At 47.3% G+C, this 17,660-nt stretch overlaps 2 protein-coding genes across 2 annotated transcripts; both read right to left on the reverse strand.

Moving 5' to 3' along the window:
• Positions 1–590: 590 nt before the first annotated feature.
• LOC127293672 (uncharacterized) lies at positions 591–1,613 on the reverse strand. Its single transcript, XM_051323316.2, has one exon. The coding sequence runs from the start codon at positions 1,536–1,538 to the stop codon at positions 780–782; it is 759 nt and encodes a 252-aa protein (XP_051179276.1). The 5' UTR covers positions 1,539–1,613; the 3' UTR covers positions 591–779.
• A 9,650-nt stretch (positions 1,614–11,263) lies between these two features.
• LOC127347087 (uncharacterized) lies at positions 11,264–11,716 on the reverse strand. Its single transcript, XM_051373313.1, has one exon. The coding sequence runs from the start codon at positions 11,714–11,716 to the stop codon at positions 11,264–11,266; it is 453 nt and encodes a 150-aa protein (XP_051229273.1).
• Between the last annotated feature and the right edge of the window lie 5,944 nt (positions 11,717–17,660).

Genomic DNA, 17,660 nt, shown 5'->3' on the forward strand with positions numbered 1-17,660 from the left:
TCTGGCTCCTTCTTATTGTCACCCTGCTCCGCTGCCTCGCCGACAGTTTGCCTCGAGATCGTCGCTCAAAACAGTTTCGACGACTCAGGCCATTGGACAGCTTCAGCACCACTTGTCTGGAAACTCAATGGCAAAGATTAAACCACCACTGCCGAATGTTGTTACAAAAAGGCAGCCAAACATTCAATCAAAGGTTTGAATGTCGAGACGATTAGTTAAAAGAACAATTAATCCAACTTCATGTGAGTAATTTGTGATGCAAACTATGGATTCATATTCAACACACTTTCTTAGTTGGTATTTGTAAATAATTCCAAATATTGAACAAGATATTTGCACAATCAAGATTTCTTTAGAGAATTGCTCAAAATACTTGGGAAGGCAGACAATAGAATACTGACTTTTCCCTATATTCCTCAAGGGTGTAACTGAAACGAGACAGTATTCCTCAAATTAACATGCACATACTATGACTTATTCTGGATCCGATTACGAGGCAAACTGTCAATGTTTGTCAACTGTTTCAAACATGAGCTGCAATCACAAACTGAAACTAGTGGTACAAAAAAGAATAGAGCAACAGCTGATCATGTCAATTAGTATCGATGCATCGGATTATTAAAGCTCCATATCTCTCCTTACAGTTCATGAGTCAGAACTCACAACAGGTATAATTTCCAGGCAAAAAAATCTCATATTCTTGGAGACAAGAAAGAATTCACATCTAGGATGCCCCAAATCTCCACCAAAAAATCACGAGATCCAACATCGGCGTCGGATCAAGCCGCAAGATCTTCCTTCTCCTTGAGCACCACAACCTCCTCTTCTTCCTGCTTCTTGCTGCCGCCCTGCTCCCCTGCCTCGCCGCCAGCTTCCTTCTCCTTAACCTCTTCTGCCTGCTTCTTGTTGTCGCCCTGCTCCCCCTCCTCTGCGGCCGCAGGTGGCGAGGCTGGGGATGCTTGGGTTGCCTGGGCCTCCTCCTTGACGGCGGCCTCCATATCCTCGCTCATGCGGCGCTCGGCGCTGAGGATGGGCTCGTAGTAAACCGGGTACTTGTCCATGCACTCGCGCAGCGCGGTGGTGGCCTTGGAGCAGCGCTCGACGATGTCGCCGCCCTCGGCCTCCGCCACCTCTATGCACTTCTCCCACTCCACGAACTCGTCCTTGCACCCGCCGCCCTTCATGTACGTGCAGAAGGGGCACTCCCCGACCTCCTCCTCCCCGCCTGCTTCCGCGGCGGCGGCGTCGAAGACCACCGTCTCCCCCTCCGCCTCCACGTCGCCGCCGGCAGCGGGTGCGGGCGCGGCGGGCTGGATCTCTTCTTTTGGGGCGGGATCAGCGGGAGCAGAGGCCTCCGGGGGCGCATCTGCGGCGGCGGCGGCGGCAGGCTGGGTGTCTTCTTTGGCCGGTGGATCGGCGGCCTCCGCGGGAGGAGAGGCGGCGGCGGCGGCAGTCGGAGTATCTAGTTTGGATGGTGGTGGATCGGCGGGCGCGGCGGCCTCCGGGGGAGGAGAGGCGGCGGAGGCGGCGGCTCCCATCGGTGGGTTTTGCGGACTGAATCGGACCGGCGGCTTGGAGCTGCGCCGGGGCTGGAAGCTTAAACCCTACTCGAGGTCGTGCTACTTACTCTTGGGCCTAAACTAGAAATAGCCCAACTCTAGCAGTCCGTGCTGTTTCCGGAGTTCCAAGCGGAGTCAACCAGAAGATAAAAACAAGTGCTGTTGCAGTCGGCCCAATATTATTTCAACCCCTCGGTTAAATATTATGCCATTACTAGTTGAATGCTCTGCGTTGCCACGATCCTTATGTGTTCTTTTTTTTAAGGAATACATTAGGGGAAGCACCTACAGTAATTTTGTTTTTAAATAATAAGAATCCAAATTCACATCCCTAGTGACTTGAACCTAGGTGGCTGGGTTGTACATCCACTTGCATAACCAAGTGAGCTAGGCTCACTTTATGTGTTCTTTTTCATCGCAAATTGTTTATACATTCCAACAAATATAAAAGTAAATTGATCAGAAATATAGTAGAGATGTGTTCACGATCCCAGAAATAAGGTAATTTGTATCACTCAAAATCTTTCAAATTTCGCTTTGATATTTCTCTTATACCATATGAAATATTCGGACTTAGTTCCCTGATTATAGTACAACAATCCTCTCAAAAGAGAACTCACTGGTTTATCTACGCAAGAAAATATAATTGCATTCAAATAACAATCTTAATACTGAATAACAAGGACGACGGGTAAGCAGTGTGGCACCGTCTTACCCGCATGTAGCTCACCGGCACAGATCTTGTTGCCTTCCAATCTGACGATAGCAGCATCATTTCCCATCTGATTAAATAGCAAAGGGCCCATGCTTTGAAAAGAATGTCAAACCAAATTATATGTTCAAATAACTGATAAATGATGTTCAAACGTATTTTGTTCCATTGAGAACACTTTTGTAGTTCACACAAATTACACTATGAAACTCTTCAATTCCTAATATAATTTGCACCGTGCACTTCTATACTAAGAAACTATGATGCAAATATGATCTTACAAACAGCATAACCGAGTGTAAATTTTATCCACCTATATGCAAACATAGATATAGCTTACGAGAAAAATGATGCTTCACTCAATTCCTCGTTTTTTTGTAGAATCGGGCCTTATCAACATTAGATGTGATCTTAAAATTCCAAGGAAAAAGTATGGCAACTTTGAAATATTACAACCCATCACAGACAATTGCAAAAAAAATGCGCTCGTAATATGAACCAATAGTACAAATACTGTTAACTGAAACCAAGTCGCAGGCCAGGGTATACTACAAAAAATATACCATCCTAACTCAGCCAAAGAGTTCCATTAGGACAATGTTCTCTGAACATACACAGCTTAAGACAGCAAGGCATTCTGGTAGATACTTTCTTTTGCAATCATCAGTAATAATGGTGAACTATTAATGGATTTTCCAAATTAATACTTTCTTCTGTAAACAAGAGAGATTTCTTCTTGTCCCTATACCCACCCCAGATAAAGAAAAATAGTTCTCCCTGTCGTAGCATCAAAACTACCTTCAACCATTCATTAGTTGGTTGAACCCATCTGTCAACCTGCACATTCATCATTTGTGCCTCTAATCCTCGTAGCTTAGAAATTGGACTTTCTTATACAGCTGTATGAATATTGAACATATAGTAGCTCACTGATATTCTATCTCCTTATGACACATTGCGCTGCAAGTTGTGATGTGGTGAACATAACTTCAAATAAATAGGAACGGTGAAATCACTTGAGGCCTCATAAAAAAGAACTGCATCTTTGTATAGGCCATCCAACATCAAAATAATGTATGCTATTTTATACATCTGGTAGTTCAGCAGAATACCAAAACTAAATGGAGCGATGGTACATGAATGCAATTTTTTCTTAGACCAAATTCAATTGATTCTTGTGTTTCTCGAGAGTGCTTGCTATCATACTCCCATTCTTAATTATTAGAAAAAAATTAGCATTCAAGCCAGTACTGAATCTGTACATATTTCGACTATCTAGTGGTCTTACATTAAATAACTTCATAGCTAAAATTTGAGACTGGACCATATTTAAAATTATGTGGTAAATAAGATGGCAGATAGATCATGTTCAGTTATACAACTAAATTCTTGCATAAGAATTGCAGTGTAAATGATTCATATTATAAATCGGATGAAACTGTCATTTTCAAGGTTAGCAATAACAAAACAAAGGTCTACTGGCATGGCAGGGCATCGTGTAGGTCTACAGGGAAACAGTTACAACTTACCAGAAAGCTGAACCCTATAACAACTACAGACTATACATCTGTAGATATCACCATAAAATTATTCCAGTTCGCACCATGTTGAAGATGCAATAGTACCATGGAAAGAAGGTGCCTCTGGTGTAATTAGAGAAACGAAATGTGGAGAATATGATCAGCCATTAGTAACCTGGTGTACCGCTGGTGCAAATCCAAGAACAAGCGTGACGAGGTGAGGCAGAGGTGGCTGCATGATCCAGATCTGCATCGTGAATAAAATTTGCTCGACTTTCTTGCTGCCATGTCAGGCAATAGAGCACCTGTGTCACTGATGATGAGAAGAATAGGTTTGTCTTTGCTCTATATCAGGAACACGCGGAGGGGCACTGAGGCTCGTCGTTCCTCGTGGACAGACTCCCCCGTCGACAGGCATGGCATCATTTACTTGTTGCAGTGCTACCTACCCCATTCCAGCACTCACCGATGAGAGCCCCACTTCATAGCGCAAAGTCTTTTCTAGCGGAGCCGGTAACTACCGGAGTCTCCCGAGCCAATCACGTGGTGCCAGCTGATCCAGTATAATCTACCCCGTCCAACGTATTAGCTCTTTCGTGATTTTCTGCTGCATGTCTGCTGCATGTGTAGGTCCCACCCACATGGCTCTGTCCCCTCTCCTCTCTCTCTCCACCCCGAATTCTCTCTCATCAATTATTTCAATTCATTCCACCACGGTAAAATCTCTCCTGAATTAACAACTTACTTCTGTACTTATTCTAATGCACGACACTAACTACGATGGATGGTTCTTACTGATTTTAATTAGGTTCAGTTTGTATAATTTTTCAACCATGTTTCAAATATTGTATCAGTTTTAAAATAAATGACAAAATATTTCTACGAAATATCATGTCACAATTTCCTATTTTCGTAAGTTCATAGAAGTTCCATATATTATTACCATATACTCCAATCATCTTACATTGTTTTCATAAAAGTTTTAGTTCATGATAATTTTTAAGAAAATATGCTCCTTTTTTCGCACATATTCCTGTTTTATTTCTTTTTCACACAAATATGATTCACATATATTATAGTTCACTACTAGAAAACAGGTTACCAGTGGCACACCACTTTTTGCCATTAGTGGCGCACTAGTGGTGCGCCACTACTATCACGCCACTGCTAACAGTTAGTAGTTGCCATCAGTGGCGCACTAGTGGTGCGCCACTACTATCACGCCACTGCTAACAGTTAGTAGTGGCGCACCACTCATGCGCCATTGCTAACTCAAGTTTGGGGTGGAGCTGAATCATAAAATAAATATAGCAATGGCGCATGGTTGTTGTGGTGCGCCACTAGTATTTTCATAGCAGTGGCGTACCTGTTTTTGGTGCGCCACTGCTATATAGCAGTGGAGCACCACTAGATGGGTGCGCCACTACTCATCTTATGGCTAGACCTTTTTCTAGTAGTGGTTTATTTAAATAATTTCAGTCCATTTAAAATATCTCCAAATTTTTGTGAGCAACTCAAATCGTATGATCAATATATTTTTCTTAGTATGGGATCAGTAATGATACCAAAGAAATATGGCACATATTATATTTTTTTTATTATTTACTAAAATTTGAGTCATACCAAAAATGATCTAATTACATTTCAGAACAATTATATAGATATTTTAAAATCATGCTTTGTATAATCTCTTAAATAATGTTCCACGGAACATTTTTTTAGTTGCAGATACCAAACAGGAGCCAGGATTATATCAACAAAGTATAGCATACGCCATTGATATTTGATACATTTGTTTACAATATAATATCAACAAAAGCACCGTTCATATGGACAAACCACCACCAGAATATTCTTCAAATCTGGATTTTTTTTGATGGATTTTAACAAGAATTTCTCAATCTGGGCCATTATAAAAAAAAGTAGGAGAAAAATTAAACTAGAGAGAATTGGATGATTTAGAAATCACACGGGATAGACGACTGACTTTCAGATCGGACAAGAAATAGCAAACACCTATATCAATCTTCAGATCTGCATCCTCATCAAATTGAGAGAAAACAATTCCTACATCGGGGAAGCGAATCCCAAACCTAGCCCGCACATGAACAAGGTGGCGGCGGCCGCCTCGGCTCGTCTTCCTCCGGCGGCTCTCGACGAGGAGGCCGAGGCGCTGCGCTGCAGGTCCAAACTCGAGAGCGATCCCTTGCTCATGCACGGCGCGGCCGTACGTCCTGGCCGTAGCCCAGGGTGAGCACTCGAACCCCCATAGTTCTGGCCGCTATCTCGCCGTCCCGCTGCAGTCGTCGTTCGCCTCGCCGCAGGTCGCGCTCCGCTACCGCCGCCGCTTTTTTCTGGATCGAGATTGAGAGAGATGAGAGAGGGAGTCACGGTGGGGGTGGGCGGAGATGGCCTGATATTATTACTCTCTGTATGTATGTCGTGCTGTACAGAGTAAACGACCAAGGTAGGTGCAGCTCGCAGTCAATACCAATAAAGAAGTGCATATACACGAAAAGCATTCCCGAATCTTCAGGCAAAATCGGACGGCAGCTGGAACACCGGTAGTTACCGGTTCCGGCAGAAAATCCGCTCTCCACTTCATAGTTCATATGTCCTAATGTCTTTATTCAACTTCCTGATGGTGTTCAACAACTTCGCTTTCTCTTTCAGCAGCATCTCCTATACATCCGCATGGAAAAGAGACGTTGTGAAAAACTGATTGAGGAGTGAAACGCTTCGCTCGCTCGCCCCCCCCCCCCCCCCCCGCGGGCGACGGGCGAAAACCCTAGTCCCCTTCCCCCAGCTCCTCCCCCCAGCTCTCTCCTGCCGCCGCCGTCGGCGTGGGCCGCCGGGCGTTGTCCGTGTGGTGCCGGCGGCGGCGGGGCTGCCACTACCCGTCGCGCGGAGGGGGCGCGGGCGGCCTCTCGATGGCGGCGGTGCGGTCGGCCGGCGGCGGTCGATCTGGCGGCGTGGTATCCGCAGGTCGGCTGGGAGGTGACGCGGCGGCGCTGCCGTTGGCAGCGGGGCGGCGGGGTGGCCGGACGGCTGGCGGCGCTCGCTCTGCCTTGATCTGGGCTCGACGTCGTTCTCCTGGACGCAGCGGAGGTGTGGTGGCAGGGGTTGGCGATGGCGGCGCACATCCGGCCAGTAGCAGCGTGGCGGCGGAGTACTTGGATGGGCCAGTTTGGGCCTGACTTGGTCTCGCTACTACGTCCGGTCGACTACCGCCAGTTCGGGCGGTGGAGGTTGTTCCCTCCGGCATGGTTGTGCTGCTGTTATCTCCGACCGTGCGCTCGCCTTATCTGTTTCTAGGCCTCGCGTTGGTGACCTTTGAGCGACAGCGACGATGGCTTCAAGACCGTGGTGGCGTACGCTGGTGGACGACAGGAGGTGGAGCAGTTCGGTTTGTTCGGGGTGGTGGCGGTGGGGGTCGGGAGAAATCCTTGTCGGCTTGTCCGACACCGACGCGGCGACGCCTGCGGGTGCCGTCTTTCCTTCCCGAAGGGTGTCGCGTGTACCTCTCCCCCATCACCTCCGCATACCGGGGGAAACCCTAGGACTAGTCCGGGCAGCAGCGACGTCGTCGTCGTTTTCCTTGTTGAAGGTGTTGCTTGGTATGCGGCGATTCGGACTGCTAGGAGCGTGGTGGTACTGTTTCGGAGGGCGCAGCGGTTGCGAGTTGTTTTCGTGTAGTTGCTCAGCCGTAGTCGGCATTTGTTTCTCTTATCTTTCTTTTTCCTTTTTTGTTTGGGCTTGGTTGTGCTGCGGTCCCAGCTGGCTTGTTGTATCTTGGTTGCTATATTAATATAGCGGGGTGAAAGCCTAGTTCGAAGAAGGAAAAGAGACGTTGTCGGGCGAGGCAATGCGAAGGCCTCGGGCCGGTGGGGAGAGAGTAGGGTGGGTGCGGAGTCTTCGCTCTTGTAGTCTGGTGGGGAGAGAGTAGGGTTGGTGTGAGTCTTTGCTCTTGAAGGGGGCGTAGAAGCACTCAGGAAGTTGCTAAAGCTTGCTGAAGGTCAAAGCATCTTAATTAACAAAAGGTTAGAGGGTTTTTATTTGTAGCAGTCATTTTAGTAAATAGCTTTTGTAGTTCCATTGTGTTTGTATGCATGTCAGCATTAGATAAACAAAGTTCATGGTGCTTAGATATAATGCAGGTGAATCAATGTTTTTAGTAATCTGTTGCTACGGTGCAATCTATCACATGCAATGCAGCACTGGACAATACCACATTGAGTCACAACTAATTCTATAAGAATCAATGTAACTTCAGGTTTGTGTACATTTGATCACCCCAAAGTCTTATCCCAGCTCCGACTGACAAGATTCATCTGTGAACCCAAGAATTGGCACTAACCTATGAAACAAGGATATTCGCAAAAGTATATGAAAGAGAGACCAAAAAAGAATCATGAGCTTCAGCTAAGAGTTAAGGTAGTCTCGCAAAGGCTAGTGAGAAGGAGTCAAAACTAATAAAGCTTTCAGATATGTACCTTCCTCTGAAGAAAGATAGTGAGAGTCCTTGGCTACTGGTTCACTCTTTACCAGGATTAATAACTAATACACTTTTATGGTGAGACAACCCATTTGATGTATCAGTATTTCTTGGCTTGCACTTCACGATTATGAAGAATTATTGTTCGATGAATAGAAAAAAAATGTTATTCATTTAATTATGAATTATAATCAGTAAATTATACATTATATTTTTGCCACTGAGACAACATGTGTTGTTCTAATATTGTGAATTTAGATGCATATGGATTGCTCTGCTGACACTTCGTTCTTTGAAATGATTCTATTTCATCAAGAATCTTAGGTAACTCACCAGTTGACGCAACTGAAATTTGGGGAACAGCGGCATCTGCACAATTATCAATGCTATTGTAGGATCTGTCAACTCAAAAGAAGTGAAAATAGTAGGAGATATTCCTAGTTAAGAAACTGAACTTTTACCTGCGTGGAAACTGCTGAAGAACAACATTGTGAGCAGAATCAAGGGCCACAGATCGAATCTGAAGCAAAAGTTGTAACCAATGATAGAAGTCCCATGGCTTCCACGCTCTATAGCAGAGCTATAACAACGGAATTAAAAAGCAACCATTGGAGGTCTCAATCTGGTGTGTTTCTTTTGCCATGCCGTGAGAACACATCTTGTTTTCTTTAATACTCAAAAACTATCTTTAACATGTTATTTTGAAAAGAACAATTGTATGATGCACATTACAGTGTCAACTTCAGGCAAAAGATTTCAGAGCAGATGGCTGAGGAAAATTCATTAAAAAAATGCTTTAGTGTTTTTTTATTCATGTTTTCCATTCCATCCAATAATTTAAACCACGGTTTGCTTTGTGATGATTAGATACATTATCAATAATCTGCTGTTGCATCTATACGACGGGACACAATGTTTCACAGTACTGAATTTTAGATGGTAAACAGAATATCTAGAAGAGATTAACACCATCTAGAACAGATTTCAAAACGAATCATGTAGAGAAGAAATAGAAGACAATCAGTTGATCCAGTCGAGTAACAGAGATAGATGAGCTTAACAGCTGGAGGAGGTGTGGCACTCTACACCAGGGGTTCCCGGCGTCTCGTCGTCTCCAAGCCAGCAGAGGCCGACGCGGCCTTCCGTCCTGGCACCCGCGCGCGGTCATGGCCCTGGGGCCGGCTGTTCCTGCGCTGTAGTCTGATGGGGAAATGACCCCGCATTGCTCGGCTCGACTACTCCAGGCAGTGATGGTCCCGGCGAACCGGCGAGATGGCTTCCCGCACGGAGCACACGTCAGTCTTTTGCTCATCTCCGGTTCTCGAGCCGTGGCCCCCCGCGGAGCCGCCGTGTAGAGCGACGGCGACAGCGCCAAAGGCCAGCGCGCAGCGCCGAGAAGCACTGCTGTGCGATTGTAATCTCCGGCAGCGTGGCGTTAGATGGAAGAACGGGAGGGATCTATGGTTGGTAATTTGATGATTTTTTGCAGAGCTTTCAGATTGAGGAGGAGTCGTGCATGCCTAGGTGGTAACTGCCCACTGTTTTTTTTCAGCCAGGAATTATCGTGCGGGGTCGCTGCTCCGCGACGGTTATGTTATCATCCGCGGCTCAGCGGAAAGAAAACCGTTTGTTGCGCGGTGTGGAAGGCTCGGACGACGTACCACGGGACACCACCGCTAGAGCTTTAATATAGTAGAGATTATTGTTGATAGCTTAGCGGATGGAAGCATCAATATAATTTAGAAATTACAGTTCATTTAATTAACTCAGATTAAAAAGTTGTACTAAATCCAAGACAACTAGAGACCGAAGGGAGTAGATGACACACGGCTGACATCAATTAGTTATTGAGCTAATTGTGTAAAACAATATTACAACATGTACTACTAAAAAGTAGTCATTTTTACTTGTAGCTGGTAAATGAAGCAATTATCCAAGTGATTGTAGTATTCTTTGTTTTGGAATATGCCATTATTGGTTTTAATTAAGCCCACATTTAAATGGGGTGTTTCAAGCCAAGAATCATTGCTTACACGATTATTGATTCCATGAGAGTAGTATTTATTCCGTTCCTTCTTGCTCTCCTTAGTGTGCAATCTCTTTTTTTTAGACGGAAAACTTAAGATGAGCCTAACTTTAAATTAATGAAGCCTCAACCGGTAGAGTACACAAAGTTCCCACCAGAAACCACACCATACGCTTACAAGCAGAAATCCAAAGCGGGGCCAAGCATGCCCACCGCAACATACATAAGGTGCCACACCCCAACGCAATGTCAAAATATCGACCTTATCTGATTCGTGATTGTAAGCTTTTGAATACTATTGTACCCGTACTTTGAAATAAAATTTTGGCCGTGTGCATCCATTCATGCAGAGGTTAGGGCACTGCTCCCATATCTGGAAAAAAAACGCAGCACCAAAATATGCAAGTAGACTAGTTCAAGCTAAACGAAACATGGATAAAGGTAGGACGAAGGCCGTTCGTCGATCACTCCGAATGGTCCCTGATGTTGGCATGTAGTTTAACAAATAAACTAGTGCAAGGGAGCGGGTACCATCCTGATGTGTTGATGTCTGGGTTTGCAATACTAACATCACTCCACCCTCGACGCTCCTTGATGTCGGAGCTGATGATGAAGCACCATCATACACCGATTAGATTTTCGACCGATGAGGTTTCAAGAATTTAGGGATTTATGAGAACTGAGTTCTAACTCAGCGGCAAGGTAAACAAAGTGCGCAGCCAGCCTATCCGGGTTCGAATTCTCATCTCGTGATAAATTCTGCAGGGAGGGACGAACTTTAAACCGGGTTATCATCCTAGCGTCCATTCGCTGGGAGAGTCTCATCCTACCTAACAACGGGTATCCAAAGGAGAAATCATTCCCCCGTTGGTCAACGTTTTAGGATTTAGGGATTTATTTTGGCTAATTAGTTTATATAGGAACAGCTAACGCACTGAGCAACAAAAAATTTTACACGGGTAAATCTTCCTCCCAAAACTGGCGATCAACTTTGCAGGAGACAGGCGTGTAGTAGTCCGGGTAGTTTTCCATGCACCTGCCCAGCGCGGCCATGACCTTGCCGCATTGCTTGACGACGTTGCCGCCGTCCGCATCCGCCTCCTCCACGCACTTCTCCCACTCCACGAACTCCTCCTTGCATCCGCCGCCCTTCATGTACACGCAGAAGGGGCACTCCTCTTCCTCCTCCTCGCCGGCATTAAAGACAGCCGTCTTCCCCGCCGCCTCCGTGTCGCCGCCAACAGCGACAGGCTCGATCTCTTCTTTCACCGGTGAATCTTTTGCCGGTGAATCGGCGGACGCAGCATCTGCGGTGGCGGCAGGCTGCATATCTTCTTTGGCTGGTGGATCGGCGGGCGCGGCAGCCTCCGGTAAAGGAGAGGCGGCAGACGCGGCGACTCCCATGGCGCGTGAGCGGTGGGTTTCGCTTATTGAATCGAACCTGAGGCTGCGCCGGTACTGGATCTTAAACCCTATTCGAGGTGGTGCTACCTCTGGGTCCAAAACTAGTGAACTCTGGTAGTAATAGCCCAAACCCTTGAAGCCCGTTGCTGTTGCCGGGGCTGAGTCGTTCAACTCCAAGAAAAAAAACGCGGAGTCCTTTAACTTTTATACGGAGTATATTGAAAAAAATCAGAGTCCTTTAAACCAACCAGAAGATGACTCCTGTCAGCGTATGCTTATACTACGGGACGTATTGGACTGCAGTGTGGGATAAAAATGATTTAAAGTTCTGCTGGAGTCGGTCTAATACGATCGTCATTCGTCAATAAAAAGTCGGTCTGATAAGTTGCACTCTTGCTACTGATTTATATGTGTCTGGACGGAGAAGCGAACCAAATACTCCTGTCATGGCCGGATTTCATTAATTAAAGTACTCACAGTGCTAAAATGTCCTAAAAGATGTTTCAACTTTATTAAGATATAAATGCAGATTTAGATAAAGTTAAAACATTTATTTGTGGACGGAGGAATTTTTTTACTATCTCACATTATGCGGGAATAGACAACATGCAACGTGGAAGAGGTGGCCCTTTTGTGTTTAATTTTTGGATGGTCCAATCTCTAGCCATTGAATCGGAGTTAAACTCCAAAGCAAGACACTCTACACATTGGCTTAGGCGGCGAAGGGCATCAACCTCGTCTCTAATGACAGCGATGACTCCATCAGAAATCTCATCAACGAGATGTTTCCAAGCATCAGCAGTCAAGTTCTAGACCATTTGATTTGTATCGTGGTTCGTGCTAATCATGAGTTGCAACGAAGATTTGATGACATCATGAACGAAGTTAGTTCTCAGTCGACTGAGAAATACTCGCACCCTTTTTATTATTATGAACTAGTTTGAATCAAGTTCGAATGAATTCATATCAAATTGAGATGAATTTTGGTTTTACTCCGCTAAAATTACGAGATCGGTTAGAATCGGCAAAAATTTAGAGGAGCAAATATACTCCTCTAAAGGATACTCTGATGTTTACTCCTTTATGTGGGGTCGGTTAGAGATGCTCTTACTAAGCGTCAAATTTTATGTGTACTTTGTTATAGATCATAATAATTACAAATGTTATGACAGGATATCATGTTCAAGCACTCAGACATGGAAATTTCCAATTTCCTCAAATTGAGATCTAACATGTACATACAAAGCAGAGAAGTAATGCATATTCGATTGGTTAGATTTTGCTTGCAAAATTCCTAAAGTACATGCGCTTCTTGGTCTTAAGCCACTTCTTTCTTGGTATCTGATCCTCAAGAACAAGATCGAATTTTATTGTTGGTCTTAAGCCACGTCTTCCATGGCCTTCCGGGCCATCTCCCATGGTTTCTAGGGATGGACTGCTAAAACATATACTACCTCTGTCTATTTTTAGATGTCCAAAGTTTGTCTAAATTTGAATGTATCTAGACACTTTTTAGTGCATAGATACATCCGAATTTAGATGAACCTTCCGACATCTATTAACGGACGGAGGGAGTACATTGTATCTTTGAAAAGATTATGTTTGTTTCTGGCATGCACTGAATTTTCGTGGCTATTTACATTTGTAGGACTATTGTTGCCATACTAGAATAGATAATCTATAGGTTTCCAATTGAATATTCCACGATTATGTATTGCCATAAGAGGATGCAATCTGTTAAAAGAATGGACACACGCTGCTTGTAGAGCAAAACATAATGAAAAAAGGGAAATGATATCTATCACCCGGGGGATCAAACACACCTCCCGGCGCATCTCTCAAAGGCAATCGGTAGGAACATGGTAGCCTCTGCTGCAGTCCCCTTACAAAATTTTTCTTATTGGGTTAACCATACACTTCACATGTTTCTAGCGACTCACATGGCATCATAAAATGGTAAATCTACAACACACTAGACCGCCCTTGTTAGTGGTTCTTTACTGTGATAGTATCTATGGTTCCTCGAATAATGCGATATCTCACACCAGGAAGGGACCAGACTTTGGTAGCTTTTATATGTTGCAGAAACCGATGCTCTTGTATTGAGAGAATCAATCTATATCTCACAAGGAATGTTGTTATATACTGGGAGACAAATGTACTTACCTTGGACAACCATTCTCCTCTTAGTATCGTGGTTTTTACTCCACAATCGGAGTAAATTGCATATTGCTACCAGGCTAGGGCTTCAAAAAACTACCACTTTTCAGGTCAGTTGCAAAAAACTACCACTTTTGCGTCTAATTGTTTCAGAAAACTACCAGTTCTGTGTAATACTCGGTTTGGCCCAATTTAATCATGTTTCTGACGTGGCTCGCGGAGACGGCCGTCTGCGTAACGAACGTTAACGGCGCCGCGCCCTGTGGACCGAGGCTGTATAAGCGGCCCGATTAGTTGACCGCACGGTCAGTTCGTCCCCATCTCCCTCCCCTCCCGCATCTCGCATCGCCCATCGCCGCCGCTGCGTCGCCGCCGTTCGCGCCACTGCCAGGATGCCGAGCTGGCCCGACAGCGAGTCGACGCAGGACCATCTCTCGGTAAGCTCCATGTCTCCCCCCTGTTGATGTCTCCCCCACTGGATTGGGAATTTCGGATTTGGGTCGATTTAGCTCGATTAAGGTACATATTTTGTATTTTGTGTTCAACTAGGACCTCACTGATATGGATTATGCACCGGAGACTTGCGAGGACATCAGTTTTGCGGGCTTAGCCGCTGGATGTGGTCTCCGTTGCCACGTTCACAACTTGGAGCCCAACAAATGTGTAGCATTTGAAGGGACAATGTTGTGGGTATACTTTATGGGTATATCAACGGCATGGCCTAGATCCGGCAAGCCCGGGTGGCCCATAGATGGTGGTGAGGCATGTGGCCCATCGGGCGGCCCAGTTGCTGTAGATCCTGAAGGATGAAGTCCAGCCCAGGAACAGGAAGCCGGATCTCTATCGACCTACGAAGGAGGCCGGATCCGTGACGGCCCATGAAGTATCCGGATCCAGCACGTACTTGGAGGAAGGCGGATCCTTGACGTACACGGCAAGACATTGTACCGTAGTTAGGTAACTTGTATTCCGGCTAGGACTCTCCATGTAAACCCTAGATCTGTGCGCCTTTATAAGCCGGATCCTGGGAGCCCTAGAGGCACAACCACAACTCATTGTAACAACGCGAAAGCGCCCAGATAATTCCAGACAAGCAGCAGTAGGCCCTGTCATCGTGCAGGTGTTCCGAAGTTGGGTAACTCGCGTACCACCGTCCCGTGTGCACTCCGCCCTATGGCCCCTACTTCTCCCCCTCGTGAGGATCCCTCCTCCGAGGTACCGTCGATTAGGCAACGACAGTTGGCGCCCACCGTGGGGCCTGCGGCGTCTGGAGGCCGGAACCGGGAGGGTTCCGCCATGGGAAGCTACGACGACACCATCGCTGTGGGGCGTGTCCTTTACACCGGAAGTCTGCCGATCGTCCCTCCGGATGAATGTTGGATTCCGGCTAAAACCGACCCCGTCAAGCTCTCCATCGTCCCAGTTGGCGGCATACACATCTTCATCGGGGAAACCGTCGATTCCGACGGAAACCCACTGGTAAGTAGCGCTGACACGACCGCCGCTGAGCAGGACGCAGTCGCGAAGATCCGATCTGAGACGCAGGAACTTCCTAGCGAAGATTCCGCCTTAGATCTGAAAAAATCAAAACCCACCCAATCCGCCCCTGAGCAGGAAATAACGGTGGAAGACCAATGCAGATCCGCCTGGGTCTCCCAGGTGTTAGAAAAGCAAAGGTGTCACTTTGTGCACTTCTTGGCCCATACCGCCGGAACCGCCCCTCATGAAGCCGGAGCTGGTCCCGAGCAGGTCGAGGCCCCGGAAAACAACGCTGCTCCGGATCAGCAAGAGGCTGTCGGAGAAAGCGGAACTCCGGCTGAAGAGTCAATTTTGGGGAACTTAAGCCCAATTTCCGGCGACACCCCATCGATGGACACTGAAGAGTTCGATCGCAAGGTGAGGGAATATGGATACGGTGATCAGCCTGAGGTCGATTCCGCCCAACCAAAGCAGGTACTTGCAACTGTTGCGGCACTGGGAGAAAACGGATCAGAAGAGGCAGGCACCCAATCCGACCCCCAGCCATCCCATCACGGATCTCCAATGTCGCGGGAGCGGCGCCGTAAGGATTCCTCTTCGGAGAGCCTCCTGTCGCCTGAAGAGATGGTCGCGCAAGCGGGCATGGATGCAGTTTATCGCTCGGATATCCTTAACAAACCCATCACTCCTGAAGACATAGAAGCTTTGGAAGCTAAGAGAGTGGAGCTGCTGGCTACAGCCAAGAAGTTTAAGAACACCGCAGCCGCCATGCTGGAGGAAAGGAAGCACGCCGCAGTTTTTGTGGAAGACTTCATCCAGCGTGAGCAGGAGGTGGACGCAGGATTGGCACAAGTCAAGGAACTCCGAAAGCATTGGGAAGACAAGATCGTTGAAGCTCACCAGGAGGTCGAAAAGGTCCGGCGTGAGATGATAGCTCCCCGCAAGATCACTTTCGCAACTCCAACGGAGCAACAGCCGCTCGCAACCCCAAAGGACAATATGACGAAGGCTGCAGAGATCTTGAAGAAAAACAACGAGGAGATTGACATCGACTACGTTCGCACGCTCGTCGCTTCAGCGGTGAAACAGCAGAGCAAGACAGACACTCCCCGCAAGTTGGAATCTAACCCGGAGCATTGCGTCTCCACTGCGCAGAAGGACGCCCACGACAATCGCCATCGAGATGACGAATCGCGAACCGGATCCTCGGAACGCAGAAGGAAAACCAGGGAACACCCAAATCCGATCCCCGTACCATCAAAGACGCCACCGTCAGATCCGAGAAAGGGAAAGGATGCAATGTACTCCGGACGAGACAAGTACCGCAACCCCTCTCCTCCGCCTAATGGTTACCCGCGTCCCCCTCGCCGCCGTAGTCCAGTCGGAAACACCAGGCCTCAAGGGCATGGTGGAATTGTTATCCGCGACAACGTGCTGCCCTCCAGAAACCGGAACAGGGAGCGCACGCCGGAACCTCGCCGGAATCAGAACAACGATCGTGAGCCCGAGCCTAGGAGGAGCCGGAACGAGGAGCGCGACCCGGAGCCCCGCCGGAGCCGGAACGACCAGGGCAGCCAGCGTCACGGCGAAGGCAGCCACAGGAGCTGGAGCCAGCACCGGGAGGGCCGGGGAGAATCTGAAGGCGGAAGCAAGAAGTCGGATCGGCCCCCTCGCAGGTCTCCCTCACCACCACCTAGCGGTGGCGGCGGAGGTGGAGGCGGAGGCGGTGGCCGGAGATCTCGCTCTCGCTCACAGTCCCCCCGTCACGGCTCGCGCGACGCACGGGAACGCCTCAACGAATACAGAACCGACTACATCGGACCAAAGTGCTTTGGCAGGATGATTCGAGAGGAACCAAAGCCACGGAGCTCCCTCAAGCTACCCGGAAACCTGAAGCATTATGATGGCACCGAAAGGCCGGATACCTGGATTAAGGATTACTACAATGCAGTAACCTTTGCCGGAGGAACCCCTAATATCGCCTGCCGCATGCTCCAGTTGTACCTTGTAGGTCCAGCCCGGATCTGGCTCAGTGACCTCGAGAAAAACTCCATCTTTTGCTGGTTTGACCTGAAGACCGCTTTCGAGAAACACTTCAGGGGCACCTACAAAAGGCCTGCCACGGCAAGCGACCTACAAGCTTGTATCCAGAAGAAGGGAGAATCCTCAAGAAACTTCCTCACACGATGGTTGGCATGCAGGAACGAGTGCGAAAACGTCGACCACACCACTGCCATGTACGCCTTCATTGGTCGACTGCAGAGAGGAGGATTGCTGAGGCATAAGCTCACATGTTTGGCTAACG

Source organism: Lolium perenne, chromosome 4 (genome assembly GCF_019359855.2).
Source record: "Lolium perenne isolate Kyuss_39 chromosome 4, Kyuss_2.0, whole genome shotgun sequence".
Taxonomy (NCBI): Eukaryota; Viridiplantae; Streptophyta; class Magnoliopsida; order Poales; family Poaceae; genus Lolium; species Lolium perenne.

Excerpts from the sequence above, each read along its gene's own strand:
- LOC127293672 (XM_051323316.2), bottom strand. The coding sequence starts at position 1,538 with ATGGGAGCCGCCGCCTCCGCCGCCTCTCCTCCCCCGGAGGCCGCCGCG.
- LOC127347087 (XM_051373313.1), bottom strand. The coding sequence starts at position 11,716 with ATGGGAGTCGCCGCGTCTGCCGCCTCTCCTTTACCGGAGGCTGCCGCG.